Source organism: Megascapheus bottae, chromosome 3 (genome assembly GCF_031878675.1).
Source record: "Megascapheus bottae isolate mThoBot1 chromosome 3, mThoBot2.hap1, whole genome shotgun sequence".
In the NCBI taxonomy this organism is placed as follows: domain Eukaryota; kingdom Metazoa; phylum Chordata; class Mammalia; order Rodentia; family Geomyidae; genus Megascapheus; species Megascapheus bottae.
This window is the reverse complement of record NC_143511.1, coordinates 24267237-24286944: the sequence shown is the minus strand read 5'-3', so window position 1 is coordinate 24286944 and position 19708 is coordinate 24267237. Positions and strand designations below refer to the sequence as shown.

General features: G+C 47.6%; 1 protein-coding gene across 1 annotated transcript in view; it reads right to left on the bottom strand.

Moving 5' to 3' along the window:
- The window catches only part of Klf9 (KLF transcription factor 9), a 28212-nt gene extending 26187 nt beyond the window's left edge, over positions 1-2025 (bottom strand). The window contains exon 1 of the mRNA XM_090329664.1: positions 635-2025. Within this exon, the coding sequence (XP_090185790.1) occupies positions 635-1139 (505 nt within the window). The 5' untranslated portion in view covers positions 1140-2025. The remainder of the gene's footprint in view (positions 1-634) is intronic.
- Between the last annotated feature and the right edge of the window lie 17683 nt (positions 2026-19708).

Genomic DNA, 19708 nt, shown 5'->3' with positions numbered 1-19708 from the left:
GGGGAAGGCCAACTTAGGGGTGAAGTGAACCCCACCACCAACCATCCCTTGATCAAACTCCATCACTGCCTGAAGCAAGTGGGATTTTAAACCTCTCAGGGGCCACATTTAACACCACCTTGGCAAACCCCCGAAAAGTGGCCACCATGGAGTCCTTAAGTCATCCGGAAAGGCTCCATGGAAAGCGCCCCCCCCATCCCACTTCCCCAACCCTGGGTTCCCACCACTCCATTGCAACCCCACAAGGGAGGGGAATAGGAAGAGACGCCATCCGATTTCTCCCTCCCCGTCTAAAGTTGCTTCCCAAGTGGGGCGGCCCCGACCCGGCAAGGGGCGCGCGCGGGGTGGGGCAGGCAGGCCCAGAGGCGGGGCAGACAGGCCCAGCACCCCGCACCGCACCGCCCAGCGAGAGCAGAGGTTCAACGCTCCCGGATGAGTGGGGGGCTTCCAGAAGCTGGAAGATAATTAGGGAAAGAATTAAAGTTATCTTATCCCAAGGATGTTTTTTTTTCCTTTCCTTTTCCCTTTTTAGCACCCTCTCCGTCCCCCGGGCCAAGTGCGCCCCTGGAGCGTCGGCCCCGGGCCAAAGGTTAAGCAAGCCCGGAGGGCTGGGGAGGGAGGCGGCGCGGCTAACCTGTATGCACTCTGTAATGGGCTTTGAGATGGGAGGATTTTCCATAGACTTTCCCACAGCCACTGTAGGGGCACTTGTGCCTCTTTTCGGAGGCGTGTTTCCCCTTCGCAGCCACTCCAGGGTGGAGGAGGGAGAGCGGGCTGGGCGCGCTGCCAGAATCCTGTCTCTCCTCCGGGCTGTGGGAAGGACTCGACCCAGATTCGGTGGTCACGTCGCTGTCGGATCCCAGATCCTCATCGGGACTCTCCAGACTGTCGCTGCACACGGAGGGGGTCTGGATGGGTCGGTACTTGTTCAGGTCCAATAAGCTCTTGGCGATGGTGACCAGCGTGCAGTAATCCTTCCAGGTGTCCCCCGGGTCACCGTGTTCCTTGGACACCTCGCGCTCGGGGAGTCGTAGGCGCTCCGTCTCCGGAACGCCCCCGTGGTCCGGTACCGCAGCGCGGTTGGAGATGGAAACCAGACACTGGGCAGCCACGAAGTCCATATACGCGGCCGCGGACATGGTGCGGGCGACCAGCAGCCCCGGGCGGCGGTGACGGCGGCGGCGGTGGCGGCGCTGCCAAAGTTGACGGTGGCTGCGGAGCTCCGGCTCGCCCCGGCCCCTGGCCTCGGAAGACTAAGCAGCGGCGCGCGGCGCGGCGCGGTGCGGCCAAGGGGGCGGGGGCGCGGGCGCTTCCGACTCGCAGGAGCGCCGAGGCGACCTCAGCCCCTCATCTTTACGTAACCGGCAGCGCCTCCGCACGCAGCATCCACGGGCCCCGGGGCTCCGCTCGCGCCGCCGCCGCCGCTGCCGCTGCCGCCGTCTCTCGCCGCCGCCGCCGCTGCCGCCGCCGCCCTGCCCTGCCCTGCGCCGGGCGCGATTCCCCCTCCCCGACGGGCTCGCCGGCTCTCCAAGCCGGTTCCCCTTTGGAAAGATGCCACACGTGGCGGTCGCAAGTTTATTCGACTGAAAACGCCCCCGAGGCGCAGGGAGAGGAAACTGCAAGAGAGGTACACGCCCTCGATCGCTGATCCGTCGAGCCAAAACTCCGGGACATTCAGTCGAACACCTTGACGTGTCGGATGGTCAGGATTCGGACCGAGCGCCGGATCTCAGAGACACTTTTCCTCCACTCCACTGACGGCTTCTGAGCCCCCCGCTCCCGCCGGTCCGCACGGTTCCGGCATTCTCCGGCTCTGTAACAATTTCGCAGAATCCCATCACGTCACAATCCAAAACCCCCTCCAATTGGCCGTTGGGGAGGGTGATTCAACTCTGTTTACTTTCTTTCTCCCCCCCCTCCCACTCCCCCACCCCGCCCCGCCAGTCAGAAGGGGCCTTTTGGTGGAGAGGTGCGTCTAGAACGGAGGCGTGCGGGCCAATCCGACTGTTCCGTTCCGCTGCCTCGTGCACCCCCGACAGCCCCGAACGCTGGCTTTTAAAAGGGTAACGCCTGCGAGGCTGGGGTGTGAGGGGGGGAGGTGGGGGCTCCGGGTTCAAAGGGAGGGGGGTGTTCTAAACTTCGGGGTTCAAATTCCACATTGCAGAGCATTTCCCCTGCTCAGTCAGTCGCACTTGTTCCTGTGATTTTTTAAAAATAATACTAATAAGAAAAAAAATAATTTTTAAAAAAAGACAACTCAGCTTCGACGTTCCAGCCCGCAAACAGTTAAGTGACTTCCTGCAAACGCTACAGTCCCAGCAACCAGCCTTCCTATCAAAAGTAAGTTGGTTGACGTCACTGGCATGGGCTCAGCCAATCAGGAAGGCGTTCCGAAAGCCAGCGCTCCGCACTTGTAAACGCGCAGTGCTCGTAGTGGAAACTGGATAACACGCACAGCTCTCGTGTATTTTGTGTGGCTGGGAATCTGGAGGGGAGGACCAGGTGATAAAGAAATGTAGCCGTGAATCTCTAACTTCTTCATACACCTCAATATGTCAGGGGCAAGTCCAAGAATAAGCACAATGTTTTAAAGGTATTTTTTTAAATTAAAGAATGTATTAACATTGATTGTTACATCATATTTCAATTGACGTGTTTAACAAACAAGGATTCAAGAAGGGAATCTCCATATACAATCACAGGCACTTAATTTTTAGAACGTAATCAAAATTAGGCTAAGGGTTTGTATATCATAGATATGTATTAATCAATGTAATAAAACATGTTTATAGAGTCATAAGTTTTTGTCTATGTAGTTGTGTTTATATTTCCTGTACCATGTCCATATCATTGAGTATGCAAATATTAAGCATAAATTTTTTTAAAAATGAGAAAGCATCATTAAAAATTATTAGATACGCCATTACATTGGAGATGTTTGAAAGTTTTTATAAACAATGTATTAAGCAGTGGAGTCTGTGAGACTCTTACCTCTCAACAAAGTGGTAGAACTCTAGCCTTGAGCAAAAGAAGCTCAGGGACAGTGCTCTGAGTTCAAGCCCCAGGACAGGAAATCAATATTCAATATATTAACTATGAGTCATTCATCAAAAAATAGAAAAATCTCTCTTTTTTTTTTTGCCCAGTCCTGAGGCTTGAACTCTGGGCTTGGGCACTGTCCCTGAGCAACTTTTGTTCAAAACTAGCACTATACCACCTGAGCTATATTACCACCTCTGGATATTTCTGTGAGACAAGTGTGTTGCAGACTTCTCTACCTGGGGCTGTTTTCAGACTGTGATTCTAAGATCTCTCTCAGCCTCCTGAGTAGCTAGGATTATAGGTGTGAGCCACTGACACCGGGCTTATAAATTCTGTTTCTATTTTTAGGATAGACTTTTTTTTTGTCAGTCATGGAGCTTAAACCCAGGGTTTAGGCACTGCTCCTGAACTATTTTGTTCAAGGCTAGCACTTTACCACTTTGAGCCATAGCTCCACTTGCAGTTTTTAGGTGATTAGTTGAAGATAAGAGTTGAACAAACTTTCTAGCCTCAGCTGTCTTTGAACCTGGATCCTCAGATCTCAGCTTCCTAAGTAGCTAGGATTACAGTCATGAGCCATCAGCACCTGGCTTAGCACTAGTCTTTCATGCAGTGGCCCTTACAGTGGATTTTCTACCTTTGAATTTTGCCATTCCTTTGAATTATCTGAGCCTAGTTTTTGAAGCTATTTTAAGCCACTGTGCAGAAAAAATTCTCAGTTCTATAACTAAAAAAGCATCGGGCCTGGGAAGTTGGCTTAGTGATAGAGTGTTTGCCTAGCATGCAGGAAGCCCTGAGGTCCTGGGGTTGAAGCAGGAAATGGTGCTGTGGCTCAAGTAGGAGAGTGCTAGCCTTGAGCAAAAGAAGCTCAGGGATAGTGCCCAGGCCTTGAGTTCAAGCCCTAGGACTGGCAAAAACAACAAGAGGGTGAGATTTGAGGACTGTGGTTTGAAGCCAGCCAGGCAGGAAAGCCTATGAGATTTTTTTTTTTTTTGTCGGTTCTGGGCTTGAACCATAGGCCTGGGCATTGTCCCTGAGCTCTTCGGTTCAAGGTTGCAGCCCAGCCCTACCCCTTAAGCCACAGCCCCACTTCTGGTTTTCTAGTGGTTAATTGGAGATAAGAATCTCACAGACTTGGGTGGCACGACTGGCTTTGAACCGTGATCCTCAGATCTCAGCCTGTGAGTTGCTAGGATTACAAGCGTGAGCAACGCATCTAACTCTATGAGACTCTTATCTCCAATAAACTACCAAAAAAACCTGAAAAGTGGAGCTGTGGCTCCAGTGATAGCTAACCTTGAGCAAAATAGCTCAGAGACAACTCTAGGCCTGGATTTCATACACATATCCCAAATACTTTCAGGCACAGCCTCAATTTGGTTGGCAGAACTTTATTTCCTTTCCTTTGTCTTATAAACGTGGAGAACAAGACAGAGAAAGAACTTGTGTACCTTATCAGGTAGATAATGATAGAACTCAATGGAAACCATAAGTCTCCAGATTTCTGGCTTTTTGTTCTTTATAACTAAGCCCCCACAGTTTTGTAAAATATTAACTCTGCTAAACAGATTTCTGAGAACTGGAGCCAGCAGGAGGTTCTTAGGCCTTGAATACTATGCTTTACTTGATCAACAATTAGTGTGGGTCTTGAAGTCTGATTAACTCAGTTTGCTTCTTCCCTGGATGGGCTGTTTTCCATTTTGATAGCTGAGAAAATAATCCAGGACTAGTGTCTCCACGATTGATAAAAAAATACAATCACTATTCTTTCTGTGAGAAGTACTTTCCTATGGCATGCTCATTTACTTTTGACCCTGGTTAAGAGTGAAATTATAGCTGTTTCTGACTTTTAAAGTAGTGGAGGAAAGATATTCCTGTGAATAACTGCATGGGGGAAGGGATGTGTAGAAAGATGATGCTGATCAACCAAAATAATCACATCACACCATTATTCTACTCCCTTTCACGAAGGACTTACTCTATGCTAAGAATCGGGCAGGCACTCTTACAATAAGCCTGTGAAGTAAGTATATCCCAGTATGTAAAAAGGAAGTTATCTTGGGGCTCTTTTGCTTTCAAATGTTCTAAATTTTAGAAAATAATTCACTGCAAGGTGAATTCACACTGCAAGGTGTGGCAGTACATACCTGTAATCTCAGCCTTTAGAGGTTAAAGTAGAAAGAGCAAATTTGCAGCCAGCCTGAGCTAATTACTGAGTTCTTGTCTCAAAAAAGGAAGGAAGGAAGGAAGGAAGGAAGGAAGGAAGGAAGGAAGGAAGGAAGGAGGGAGGGAGGGAGGGAGGGAGGGAGGGAGGGAGGGAGGGAGGGAAAGAGGAAGTGAAGGAGGGAAATTCACTGAAGCCCAGGAGGATTTGCCTGCTTCATCAAGTTTCTGGGACAAAGTCTGTCTTTTCGGGGCACATAATCACTTAGAAGCTGGCACCTTAGCTTGTCTTCAGTCTAGTACAAATGCCAGATGGATTTTTTTCAGGGTCCCTATGAGCTGGTCCTCAGAGCCTCCCACATCTCGATTTTGACTGGAATTACACTAGCGAAAAAGACTACTTGGCCTGGATGACTATAAATATCCTCAGGGTTAACGTCAGCTTTGTTGCAGAAAAGGAGCCTGCTCTTATCTCTTCTTAGAGATGCTAACTCAGGAATTTGAATACAATAAGTTGGATTTAGAAAACAAAGTAAACCTTTCCCTTTCTCCTTCTTTGCTCTCTCTCTTTAATTTCACTTTGTTTGGATTGTACACCCTGAGCTCACCCTTCTCTCTCTCTCTCTCTCTCCCTCCCTCCCTCCCTCTTTTCTTTTTTGGTTTGTTATGGGGCTTGAACTTTGGGCTTTGGTGCTGTCCCTGAGCTCTTTTACTCAAAGCTAGAGCTCCACCATGACAAGCCACAGCTCCACTTCTGGTTTTCTAGTGGTTAGAGACAAGAGTTCCTACCTCAGCTGGGTTTGACCTTCTATCCTCAGATCTCAGCCACTGAGTAGTTAGGATTTCATGCATGAGCCACTAGCACTTGGCTAGACTCACTCATTTCATTATGAAATAAGGTAAAAGGAAAACAGATTAATTTCATCCTTGTGAAATTCTCTTTCACACTTACAAATATAATTGCTGCTTGATTTGTTTTAGTGAATCTTTTTAAACTCTGCAGTTCTCACTGCAGAACACTCTCCAACCATTCATTCCTCTATATTTATGTTCCCAGGTAATGAGGGAGGCATGGAAGTATACAGAAAAAGGAAGGTAATTGGTTATCCATGAAAGTTTCATGTTAAAAACAAATATAAGGACCAGCTATGTGGTTCAAGTGGTAGTGCGCTCAACACAGTGGGCAAGCAAGCAGAGAAAGACTTTGAGACTCAGGAAATGAAGCCCTAAGTTCAAGCCCTGGTACTGGCACATACACATAAAATATATACCAAAATAACACATATCATAACAAGTAATAACTCCTGCATGGGAAGATTTTTTCCTTGGTATTTTCAATAACAATGTTTTCTTGCTGTGTTGGAATGTACTATAACAGTTTATGATTAAAAACAGTTTGTGCTGGTTTGTCAGTGTGTGGTTGTCTCAATTAAATTTTGGCAAAATATCCAGAATTAATATGAATCATTCCTAATTAAAATGAGTATTTAGCCAGTAAACTATATGTTATGCCACATAACTACAAGTCTGCTTTTCCCTCAAGTTCATCTTTATTAATGTACATTTCAACTCCACACAAACCAGCCATGAAGGGCAAACAAATGCAAAGGACTGTAACTGTGTTTCCAGTTTGTGTTTACCTTACTGGGTTTTACCCAAGCCTTTGCTTTATTATCCAACTTCTCAAAACAAATGTCTTGTGGGCTTGTAGCCAGAAGTACAAACTTGTTATCTGTATATCCTAGAACAGTTATCATTATTGCCTCTAGAAAGAGGTGTTTAGAATGTCAAGCACATCTTCCAGAGGACGTCGGCCTCCAGATGAGGTGAGCATGGAATGACCTCACTCCACCTGAGTAAAGCCTTTATCTGGGAACTGATAGGAGTAGATTAATACATCTGCATAGTCCCCTGCAACTCCCAGTAAGAGGCATTAGAAAAACTCCCAGGGAGAAAAAACGATGTTAGACTTGGGCTCTTCAAATCCTACCTTCACAAGGTTCTTTATGGCAGGGAAGGTCAAAGCGCCTTAACTCAATATTTAACCGGAAAGTAGCCATAAATAGAAATTTGCTCAAAACCCAACCTTCCTTATTTTCCTGGCTTTCCTCCCTCCCCCTCCCTAAACTTTTTTTCAGAACTGGCCTGGAGATTTAAAGAGTCTCTTCTTTTTCTGAGTGTCCACCCCTAGTAGCCACTAATAAGGCATCTCCTGGCCAAAGGCTGCAGGTTCCTGGTTCCCTTCCCTTGATGATTTTCTTTTTTACTGAGTCTTCCCTCCTTGTTCATCACCTGTCAGTCAGTTTAAAGTACAGGTTGCCAGTATCAACCCAGCCCAAGGCATTGAGGAATTCAGGCTAGAGTCTCAAGTTGTAGGTAGGGAGGTTCGGTCCATCCTGACCCTCTCCCACCCCCTCTCCCTTCCTCTCCACCCCTCTTTCCCGCTGAGAGTAGTGGACCAGTGCTGGGCTAAGAGCTGCCAGCCTCTAGGCGGGAAGGAAGGAGAACAGATGGCCCGCCGGGGGTGGGGGTGGGGGGGGCGGGGAGGGAATCACGTGTCAGACCTCACTCTGGGCGGGATCCAGACCCTCTCCCTATCCGAGCCTGGGCTCTCCAGCTTCGGCGACCCCCTACCTAGGCACCCCGGAGCAACTGGGCAGGGCTCCTAGGCCTGAGGGTCTAGACAGCTTGGGGGAGGAGGGGATGATGAAGGAACCCAACTCCCGACAGTGGCGTTTGTTGCACGGTGTGCAACCCGTCACCCACAGACGGATCAGGCGCAAAGCCCTCGGTCATTAGGCGGCGTTAACACCCGGAGGCTGCTGGGGAGGAAGAAGGAGGGGGACCCCCACCCTCCCTCCCTCCCTTACTTTTGCTCCACTTCGAAGCCTCCCCGCAAGCAAACTCCAGCCCCTCTCTCTCTGTCCTTTGGAAAGCAGAAAGGCCACCCGTTCATGCGCAGGCGGGGGAAGGAGGGGGACAAGTGAAGCTCTCAGGCCCCCTCTCCCCGTCCTCCCTGTCCTCTCGGCACCCCGCGCAGCCCCCTGGCGTGGGCTCTGGGTGAATCGCCCGCGCACTGGAGGGGAGGGGGAGGCACTAGACTCCCAGACCTCTGATTGACGGGCGGCTCAGCCACTAGCGGGGCGCGCGCCTCCGCCAGGCATCGCCCTTTTAAAATTAAAAAAAAAAAAAAAGTCTTCCGCAGGCGGCCGCCGCCGCCGCCGGAGGAGGCGAGTTCATCCGAGGACAGTCCCAGTTCTCAGAAATCCCTTCCCTGCTGGAACACCGAGCTCCCTTTACTGCAGTTGAACAAACTGCCCTAGATGGGTGGGGGGGGGGTGTGTGGGGGGAGAGGATGAGGAACCCGCCCCAAACTCGTGCCTGGAGCTCCGGGCACCCTCACCCATGTGAACTCACCTTGAAATTAACCCCCCCACCCCAACCCCCCATCCCCTCCCTTGCCACCTGGGCGCGTGGTGGAGAGGGCAGGAAGGGAGTGGCCATGGGGGGGGGCAGGCTCCTGCGCCCCTCGGGGACCTGACTTGGGGATTGGCGCCTTCCACGTGCGTGTACCAACCCCTCCCAGCCCGTTTCATAACTCTGAGCGATTTAAAAAAAAAAATTGTGGGTTCTTCCCCCAAGTCTTCCGGGTAAGATGGGCGTGTTGGAGACATGGCAGGCCACCTTCCATTCCTCCCCCCCCAACCCCTCCACCACCACCACGCCCGTGAGGAAGAGGAGAACCTGCCCTGCGGTCTCTCCCCTGGGAACACTGCGGAGTAGGGTGTCGAGGTGACATCACTTTCTAAACATAGCCCGCACAGCACCCCGACTCTGCGGCCCGCGCGCGCAGGGGAGCGCGGGTAGAGGTGCGGGGGCCGGCGGCGGCGGCGGCTGCGGTCCCAGGGCGGGGCGGGCCGGGCCGGCGGGCCTGCGGGCCGGGCTGTACGGGTGGAGCTGGGAGATGACTTTGCAGGAATCGTGCCCTTCCTTCTTGGCCGGCGGCTCTCTCCAGCGATGGCGGGGTGGGGTGGGGGTGGGGTGGGGGTGGGGGGTGTTAGACGACATTCCGGTCATTGCGCGCTCGCTCTCCCAGGCTCTCAAAACAACCTCCCCCCCTCCAAAAAAAACCCCTACACACCGCACATGCCTTCAACCGTGGGAGCTAATCTGCCTTTATTTAAATAAAAAAAAAAAATCAAGCGATCCCCAGCTAGGGTGCTCCGGACCGCTGGGGTCCCCAGGCCCCGACCCGGGCCCTCCCTGAGAGCCAGAAGGGCTGTGTTTCCCGTGGTTGTTGTGGAACACCGTGTCCTTTCGAGCCCCCCCTGCCGCCCCGTCTCCACCCCCTCGGTAAATATAGCGCTCACGTTTCATCATCTCTTTGTCCAACAAGCGCCAGACACCCCGGCCCGCGGCGCCCCCGTCGCCTCCCTCCTCCATCTCCCTCCGCCTCGCCCGGCTCGTGGTTACCTCGCTTAACCCCGCGTGCGCGCGGCCGCGCGCGGGCAACCAGCCAGCCCCGCAGCCCCCCGCCCGCCCCGCGCCCCCGGGCACCCCCGGCCCCTTCCCCGCTGCCAGGGGTGCCCACACCCCAACACCACAAGCCCTCCTCCCCGCCCTCAGGTCACCAGATGGAGGGGTAGACGCCCCCTTCCTCTGGCCTCCAGTGTCACCCCATGCCATGGCTGTCTCTTATCCCCCCCTCATCTTGCCTCCCGGGGGGAGGGGCAGGTGACAGGCTACTGAGACACTTGTGAGTCACCCACAGCTGAACCTGCTGTTCGTACTTCAGGAGTGGGCGCCTGCTGAACTGTGTCCTACCCACCTACCCTGCCTCTCCCCCCCACCCCCATCCCCACCCCCAGGATTGGGGCGTGGGCTGGCAGGGTCGGAAAGAAGCCAAGGTGAGCGGATGACAGCCATAAAAGTGTGTACTTGCTCTTCCCCCTCCCTGCCTCCCACTCGCAGTTCCATTGCCACACATACAGCCACCCACCCGGGGACCGGAGGCGGCTGTCGTTCTCTGAACACAGGGAACTGGCGCTTTCTGTGGTCTCCTGTTTACTTTCCACCTCCCTCTCTCCCTCCTCCCAGCCCAAAGGGAGCAGCTGGAAAACCTGCTGGGGAGAGGGGGAGGGGGAACCCACATCAGTCATGGGACTTCCTTAGATCCAAGCTGTGCCCTGGGTTTGCCTTGTCCTGACCTGCCTTGTCCTGTGACCACAGGGGACCTTGCTTTCTTCTGGAGAGAAAGGTTCTTGGGGCTCCCTATCCAGGAACGTGACAGCTTCCTCCCTCCATCTCTCTGTGCCTCTTCCAATCCCCGCTTCCACCGGATACCTTCCCTTGGTGGTGGTGGTGGGGGGGGGGCCCTGCCTGGCTGACACTACTGCCAGGATTCTGGGCCACCCCCATGAGTGGCCACCTGTCCAAGGAGAGGTGCTGAGGCTGTTCGACAACGTGAAAGAACCCTGCGCGCAGGATACTGCAGTGCTGGCAGCCGGCGGCGTTGCCATCACAGACTGCCCATTCCTACCAGGCTTTCCACTCTTCGCTGGACAGCAGGGTTTTGCAGGCAGGCCACCCCACACCCTTTCCTTAGGGAGTGTGGCAAACACTTGTTTCCCAGCAGGAAAGATTCTAAACTAAACTGGATGAACAAAGGACCCATAAGGAGGCCAAGAGCACTGGTGTTGCCAGCCTGAAGTCCCCCCCCCCCCAAAAAAAACCCAACAAACAACACCTCTTCACCACCACCCTATGCTCCAAGCTCCACTGCTATGGTTACCAGCTCTTTGTCCTTGGACAGCCCTCCTGGTGCATAGAGGCAGAAACAAACAAGGGCATTTTAAATGTTCTTTTAAATATTCCAGAACACAGCATTTGTATTTGGGAAGCAGAGAAGAGGAAACAAAAAGATCTGATTGTTCCGTGTGTGTGTGTGTGTGTGTGTGTGTGTGTATGTGTGTGTGTTCCCCTTCTTCTGATTCCACCACACTGAGTAAATCCTTACTGGGGCCTTCCTTAGCTTCCAAAGGAGAAGGAAAGGAGGCTGAGGCTGGAGGATCTTGACTTTGAGGCCAGCCTGGGATACATAATGAGATTCTGGCTCAAAACATTTATATTATCTCCCCCCCCTTCAACAAACAAGGAAGAAAGCTTAGTGAGATGCCTTGGAGTGGAACTGAGAAAAAGACTCAACAGGTGGTCTATTTCCCCAAATAGAAATCTCTCTCTCTTCCTCTTTCTACCTTTCTCCTTCCCTTGCCTTGAAGAGCTTACCATCAGACTAGTCCCTTTTAATGGCTGTCATCTGCAGGCTCCTCTCTCATCCTCCATGAGTTCAACACCAATCTAACTCAAGAGTCTCACCCTGACCCAACTAGCACTTCTTTCTCATCCACCTTGTTTGCTCAGCAAATCACATTGGAACAAGTCCTTGGCCCTATTCTGACCTCCAATCTCCTTTTCACTATTCTTTTTTGTCTTTCCATTTTTACCATCCTCCTCCTAGGCTTAGATTTCATGGTCTATCACTCAGTATACATACACTGCATCATTTTCCTGGTTCCTGGGACCACCTGGCTCACATAGGAACAAAAGAACAGGATTAACTGTTGCCACTTTAAATTTATGTTCCTAAATCTCTGGTGGGCTCTCAACACTACCTTCTGCAGTCCCAAGTCGGTTTACTTTCCCACATTCTGAAATAACTAAATTACATTTTAAATCCTCAAACATCACACACCCTCCCCTTCCTCACGCTGAGCTGAGGAACTTGCTGCTTAGTTCACTGTGAAAATAGAAGCAATTTGACAAAGCAATTTCATCTTCCTACCAATCACACCTCCATCCTACCTGCCTCTTTGCTTAGCCACTATCTATCCCCCTATGCCATGATTTATCATTCAGCTTTACCAAGGCAAATGCTCAGTTCCTCTAGTTCTTTTAAGGCTGAGATATCTCAGAGTTCTGTCTTCCAGCATCTGCATTTTACTTGCTCCATTGGGAATTTCTTGCGACACTTCCTATATCTTGAGTCCAAAACTCGCTCTTGAGTTCCCCAGAGCTATTCAACTATCCATTCATTATCTCTCCGAATCTGGCCCTAAATGGTTCTCATATCCCCCTGTCTTAGCTAATGACATTCCTGTGCTTCAGGCCAAAAATGGATGAACTATCCTTCTTTTCTCTCTCTCTCCACCCTCCCTCCCTCCCTTCCTTTCTTCTTTCCTTCCTTCCTTTGTTTCTTTGCTCTCTTTCTAGCACTTGAGCCATAGGTCTACTTTCAGCTTTTTGGGGGTTAACTGGAGGTAGATAAGCAGACTTTCCCATCAGGGCTGGCTCTGAATTGTGATCCTCAGATCTCAGACCCCTATGTCGTTAGGATTACAGGCAGAAGGCACCAATACCCAGCTCCTTCGTCTTTTTCTTTAATTTTGTGTTTTCCAAATAGTTTCAGAACCTGGTGCTTCCTATAATCTTTCTGCTGTCACCTCTGAATCCTTCGTCATAATGGCTATAGAGCCTCAGCCTGACTCCATCTTTGCCTTGGCCTCTGTTCTCAAACACACTGCAAGAGTCTCTTAAAATGTATGTCAGGCCGGGTTCCAGTGGCTCACACCTATAATCCTTGCTACTCAGGAGGCTAAAATCTGAGAATCGCTATTTGAAGCCAGCCTAAGCTGGAATTTTTTTATTTGTTTCCAGTAAACCATACCTGCCCCCGCCCCCTAGAATTTGGAAGTGGGTATGTGGTTCAAATGGTAGAATGTCAGCCTGGAGTGGAAAACAAAGGGAGAGCATGTGGCCCTGAGTTTAAGCCCCAGAACTGGCACCACACACACACACACACACACACACACACACACACACACACACACACCCCTAACAAACATATCAGATCACAGCACCTCTTGGCACAAAACTCCGAAGGGACTGTATCATTTGGAGTAACTGTGAGGTTTGCCCAGTTGGGGACGAATGTACATACCATCCTTCTGAGGGTCCTTCCGGTCCTTACTGAGCTCCTTCCTCTTTGTACTTCAGCTACAGCTCCCACCTTACACACTTGGAAACTAACCAGTGTGCTCCTCCCTTGAAGGTATTCTCAGAGACTTCCTTTACCCTTGAGGCCATTTCTCCAAGATCTCAGCCTGGCTCACTCCACACCTTCTACAAACAGCTTTTTATCTTCCATTCTAGCTGCTATCAGCAACATTTTCAGCTCTGGTCTTTCTGTCTTTTTACTGTAGTTCCTAGCATCAGTTTCGTCCTTGGCCTAGGTTTTCCCTGTGGAAAACGATGCTGTGGGCTACTGGTACTCGATGCTTTCTCATTCACATTCATCCCAGCAAAGAGCAAGCCACGAATGGCTTCTTTCAATACATCCCCCTGTTGAGTTATTGTAAATCACAACCATGGACCAATAATAGAGGCCAATGGATAATTGGAGAAGATTGGCTCAGAGTTAGGGACTCCATTCTTTATAGGGAAGGAAGAATGTATAAAGTTTTTGTTTTGTTTTGGTATGGTTAGCAGTGTGGTTTGATTGTTGCAACCAGCTGGAATCGAAAAGGGGGTCTCCTTTGGTTCAGTCATGCAGGGAAGGTTGGCAGTTGAGAATTTGTTAGGAAGGAAGCTGGGTGCTGGAGAGGGAATGATCCATGTAGGCAACTCCACGTTATTCACTTTTTCTCTTCAGATGGTCATCAGATATGGATTTCACATGCTGAAATCTAGTCTTTCACATGTCTTGGACTTTCTGATGCATGTTTCCTGTTAAGCCTGACAGCCAAAAAATTGAAAGAATGAGTGGATTTATTCTGTCTGAGTTTGAAATATAAAGCTTCTATACAGATGGAAGCCATCGTGTGTTCTCTTTAGGGAGCCAGTGTGGTGCATTTAATGAGTGCAGAGTCTTTTGGGTGAAGCTCATTGGATGCTAGTATCCTGGCTCTGGTTCATGCATTAGCCCTTTGAAATGGACAAATTATATAGCCTTTAAAAAAATTTCAGCTAAGGGCTGGAATGTAGTCTAGCAGTAAAGTGCTTGCCTAGAATGCATGAATCCCTGGGTTTGATTCCTTGATATCACATACACAGAAAAAGCTGGAAGTGATATTGTGGCTTAAGTGAGTGCTAGACTTGAGAAAACTCAAAGACAGTGCCCAGGCCCTGAGTTCAGGCCCCAGGATTAGAAAAAAAAAAAAGAATAAATAAAATTTCATATGAAAGGGGTAAAATGTTACCTAATGTATAAGACTGCTATGAGTATAAAATTATATTAATGATATAAAACTCATAGTTGAAGGCCTATTCTTGAACAGACAGTGCCATGGTTTTTCATGACATCAAGCTTATGTCATGAACTGAAATAGCTGGAGAATGGCCTTGGGGGCAAGTGATTGATTTGGGAGATGACCCCAGGCAGCAGGAAGAGAGACACAAAGAAGGAAGAAATGCCACTATTTGGGAATATTATTTGAAAGCTCTGCTGTAGAAATATATCTTAGAATTGTCCATCTGAGTTGGCTGTGATTTGGGGGTCATAATTAGAAGCCAGGCTGGGCAGGAAAGTCTGTGAGACTCTTACCTCTAGAGAATCACACACACACACACACACACACACACACACACACACACACACACACATACACACACAAAAGCCTGAAATGGAGCTATGGATGAACTGTTTGTGCACTAGCTTTGAACACAAAAGCTCAAGGACAATATCTAGGCTTTGAGTTCAAGCCCCAAGAACAGCACAAAAGAAGAAAAAAAATGAGAAGTGGGATATATCATCAAGAACTAGATTCTAGACTCTAGAATATCATCTAGAACTAGAGTTATGACTCTTCTGTTTCCTTCTATATGCCTGACTCTGCGGCTTTGAAGAAAGCCTGGGAGCAAAAAGTATGTCCTGGGCAGACTCTGTGTGAAACTTGCCCTCCACGTAAGTATTGGGTATAACAGAATGTGAGCTGGAGCAAAATGTGTGAGGTGAACAAAAGCAAGTCATCTGTTACAGTGCTCAATGTATATTAGCTATCGTTAGATTAGATTACTTAGCTCCATACTTCTGATGTTCTGCATGAGAATCAACCAGGGAATCTAACTAAAATGCAGGTTTTGATTCAGTAGGTTTAAAGTGGTCCAGAGTTCTATATTTTAACAGGCTCCCGTGTGATGCTAAGATGAATAGTAAAGATTTATTTAATTAATTCACCTTGATCATGTTCCTGCTATAGTTCAGTGTGTTCGATAGTGTAAAAAAAGAAAAAGTCTTGTGGTAGGCTGAAAATAGCTCTCCAAGGATGTCCGCATTTCAATTTCCGAGCTCTGAATAAGTTACCTTACATAGTAAAAGGAGCATTTCAGATGCAACTATGTTAAGGATTTTGAGATGAGGCAATGAGGCAATTATCTTAGATTATCAGAGTAGGTTGCATATAACCAAAAGATCTTAATAAGACAGAGGCTGGAGGCTGGAGCAGAGATGTCTCTGTGTCAGAATGTGGCAGCTTTTAAAAGCCTAACAGTAAGGTGAGTATTTTCTCCAAGAACCTCCAAAAGAATACAGTTCTGCAGACCCATCTTAAGACTTCTGCCTTCCAAAACTGTAAGGCAATAGAACTGTTTTTATTTTTGGTCAGTCATGGGATTTGAACTCAAGGCCTGAGCTCTGACCCTGAACTTTTTTCTCTCAAGGCTAGCACACTACCACTCTCAGTGACAGCTCCACCTCCAATCTTCTGATGGTTCATTGGAGATAAGAGAGACTTTCCTGCCTGGACTGCTTCAAACTACGATCTTCAGATCGCAGCCTCCTGAGTAGCTAGGATTATAGGTGTGAGCCACAGGCACCCAACTATTTGATTGAAACTCACTGCATTTGTGGTATATGGTCCCAGCAGTACATGATGTGATGAAAACATGAACAAAATGAAGTCTGGACTAGTTAGCTCAGGTTAAACTGTAAGAGAAAATAATTCCCAAGTCTCAGTTTCTTGAGATAACAATGATCTCTTCATTGTTCATGGTGCATTTAACCAAGGACTGGCTGAGGTGTCTGACAATTCAGGGCCTAGACTGATAGAACAACCACTATTTGGAACATTCAATTTGTGAGTCCTACCTAAATCTTACATGCTGCCATTTCATCCTTAAGGAAAAGAGAAAGCACGACTTTTCTCTGTGCCCAGAAGGCAGAGTGCTAGAAATATTTGCCGAGTCTACATTTGGTGCGGCTGAGTAAGTCATTATATATAGGAAACATCATATATATAAATATATATATATATATAACTACTATGAACTCTGGGTAAAAGATTTAAAAAAAAAAACGAACAAAACACTTACTCTAGGTCTCTGGAGAATGATCAAGAAATGGAAGGAAGTGGCTGGAAGAAAAGGTCCTGGGTAGGAGAAAAGGGTATACGTGGGTGAAAGGATACAAATTTTTGAGGGTACATTGGAGAAGTTCTGGCTATCTAAGGAACAACATCAGTAGTCATTAATTTGAATATATATAATTATATAATAATTTGAACATATATATATAATTTGAAAATTTATATATATGCTCAAATTAAATATGGGCATACATATGTATATGTATATGTATATGTATATGTATGTGGAGATATATGTGTATATGAAGAAGGCTTGAACAAAGGTCATGGCAATGGATGATAGAGGGAAGGTTGCAAAGCAACATTAATCTGGCGTGGCAAAGGAGTGAATATTGGATAGAACCCAGAGTAAGCCTAAGGCCCCGGTGCCATTAACTAAAATAGAGAAAAAAATTAGGATTGGAGGTATTGCTCAGGAAGTAAAGCTTGTGAAGCCCTAACTTCAAAACCCAGGATGGCTCAAAACAGAAACACCTCCAAATGTAGAAGAAACTAATGGTACACAAAAGAGATCGTGATAAATAAAGCAAAGTGTAGAAGGAAAAGTGTTCAAGAACTTAAGAAATTAAAAAGGAAGCCATGTTTTCTTTGAGACAGAAAGGAAGAGACAAATGGAGTTTAGGTATGAGAAAGAGCAAAGCCGCTGGGTACTGGTGGCTCACACCTGTAATCCTTAGTTACTCAGGAGGCTGAGATCTGAAGATCCCAGTTCAAAGCCTGCCGGGGAAAAGAAAGTCTGTGAGACTGTTATCTCAAACAAACCATCAGAAAACCACAAGTGATGCTATGGCTTAAAGTGGTAGTGTGCTAGCCCTGAGCAAAAGAGCTCAGGGACAGTGCCCAGGCTCCAAGTTCAAGCCTCATGACCACAAAAGAAAGAAGGAAGCAAGCAAGCAAGGAAGGAAGGAAGGAAGGAAGGGAGGAAGGGAGGAAGGGAGGAAGGTAGGGAGGGAGGGAGGGGAGAGAAAGAAAAAGGAAGGAAGGCAGAAAGAAAGAGAGAAAGAAAGAAAGAGCAAAGCCCTGGGACTTGCCACAAACATGTTTCCTTCATAATGTAGCAGCAGGTAGCTGGTGTAAGTAGGAAATGCTGAAGAGGGCATGAAGAGAGGGACAAATGTTTTAAATGCTATCATAAGATGAAATATCTCAGGCTGGGAACGGGCCTAGTTGTAGGGTGCCTGCCTATCATGCATGAAGTCCTAGGTTCGATTTCTTGGTATCATATACACAGAAAAATGGTGAAAGTGGTGCTGTGGCTCTAGTGGAGGAGCACTAGCCTTAAGAAAGCCCAAGGACAGTATCCAGGCTCTGAGTTCAAGTGCCAGGACTGGCAAAAAAAAGAAGAAATATTTCCATGTAAGTAATTTCACTCCCGATAGCTCAGAGCCCTCTCTGGATACCAAAATCTGAAGATGCTTAAGTGCTTATATAAAAATGGCGTAGTATTTACACATAATCCTTGTGTGTGCACGTGTGTGTGTGTGTGTGTGTGTGTGTGTGTGTGTGTGTGTGGCATTTTTGCTCAAGGCTAGTGCTCTACCATTTGAGCTACAGCTTCATTGCTTCCTTTTTGTTCGTTAACTGGAGATAATAGTCTTAAAGTAAACCCTCTGAATGGTAAGCAAGTAGCTTTAAATGGATTAACTCGAATGTAATATACTCTATGGAGAGTGCAAACAGTATAATTCTTTAAAAAAAGACTAAATCAAAGCCCAACAAAGTAAGTATCAGGAATGAGTCCTTCCAAGAGGAGGGAGTGGGACCAAGGAGAGAGGGGCAAAAGAATGAAGGAGGAAAGTGAGGAGAATGCAGGCAAGAATAGATAGAATATATCACAGAATTGAGAAATATAAGGGAAGGGATGGGTCAAAGGGGGATGAGGATGTTCAAGTGATGACACAGATCAAAATGCACTGCACACATAAATTGCTTTGGTGAATGGCAACTCCTTTGTACAACTACTTAAAGATAATAAAACTTTTTTTTGGTAGATCTGAACTCTGGGCCTGGACCTTGTCCCTGAGCTCTTCAGCTCAAAGCTAGTGCTCTACCATTGAGCCACAGTGCCACTTCTGGTTTTCTGGTGGTTAATTGGAGTCTCACAGACTTTTGTGTCTGGGCTGGCTTTTGAACTGTGATCTTCAGATCTCAGTCTCCTGAGTAGCTAGGATTACAAGTGTGATCCCCCTGTGCTTGGCTGTTTGTTCTTTTTAACAATCTTATTTAGCTGATTACTTATTTTGTTCCTTCTTTTCTTTCCTTCCTCTATCATTTCTTCATTTGTTCCTTCCTTTCCTTCACTTTCTCCCTCCCTCCCTCCTTTTTATTTTTCCTTCCTTCTTTGTCTCTCTCTCTCCCAGTCCCTCTTCTCTTCTCTCTTTCCTGTCCTCTCTCTCTTCCCTCCCCCATTTCCCTTCCAGTTTCTCTGTGTCTGGGATTAAATCAATTCCTTTCACAACCTCAGTGCTCATTCTAGTGCTAAACTATATTCCAAGCCCTGTGAGTGTTTTCTCTCTCATTTTACATTCTTGGACCTTAACATTAAAAATATTTATATTCTAAGTAAGTAAATATTCACATTTCAAAAAGCTTATTAAGATTATAAAAGGACATGTAGTAGAAAATCTTGCAACCTGGTCTTTTCTAGGAGTAACCAAACCCTGGCCCTCTTTTTTGTAAATTCTTCCCAAGATTGTTTATGCATACCCAGGCCCCCCTCACACGTATCTGTATATATCTTTCCATACATAAATGATTGCCATAATAACTTCTACATCTTACCTTATTAACTTAATAAGAATTTTGTTGGTGGTGGCGGAGGTCATGAGGCTTGAACTCAGAGACTGGATGCTGTCCGTGAGCTCTTTTGTTCACAGTGATAATACTCTACCCCTTTATCCACAGACACGCTTTTTGTTTTCTTGGTTGTTAATTGGAGATAAGAGCCTTGTAGCCTTCCCTACCTGGATTGGCTTTCAATAGTGATCCTCAGATCTCAACCTCCCTAGTAGCTAGGATTACAGGCATTAGCCACTAATGACTGGCTTCATAATAAATCTTGAAAGACACAACATTGACAACAATAT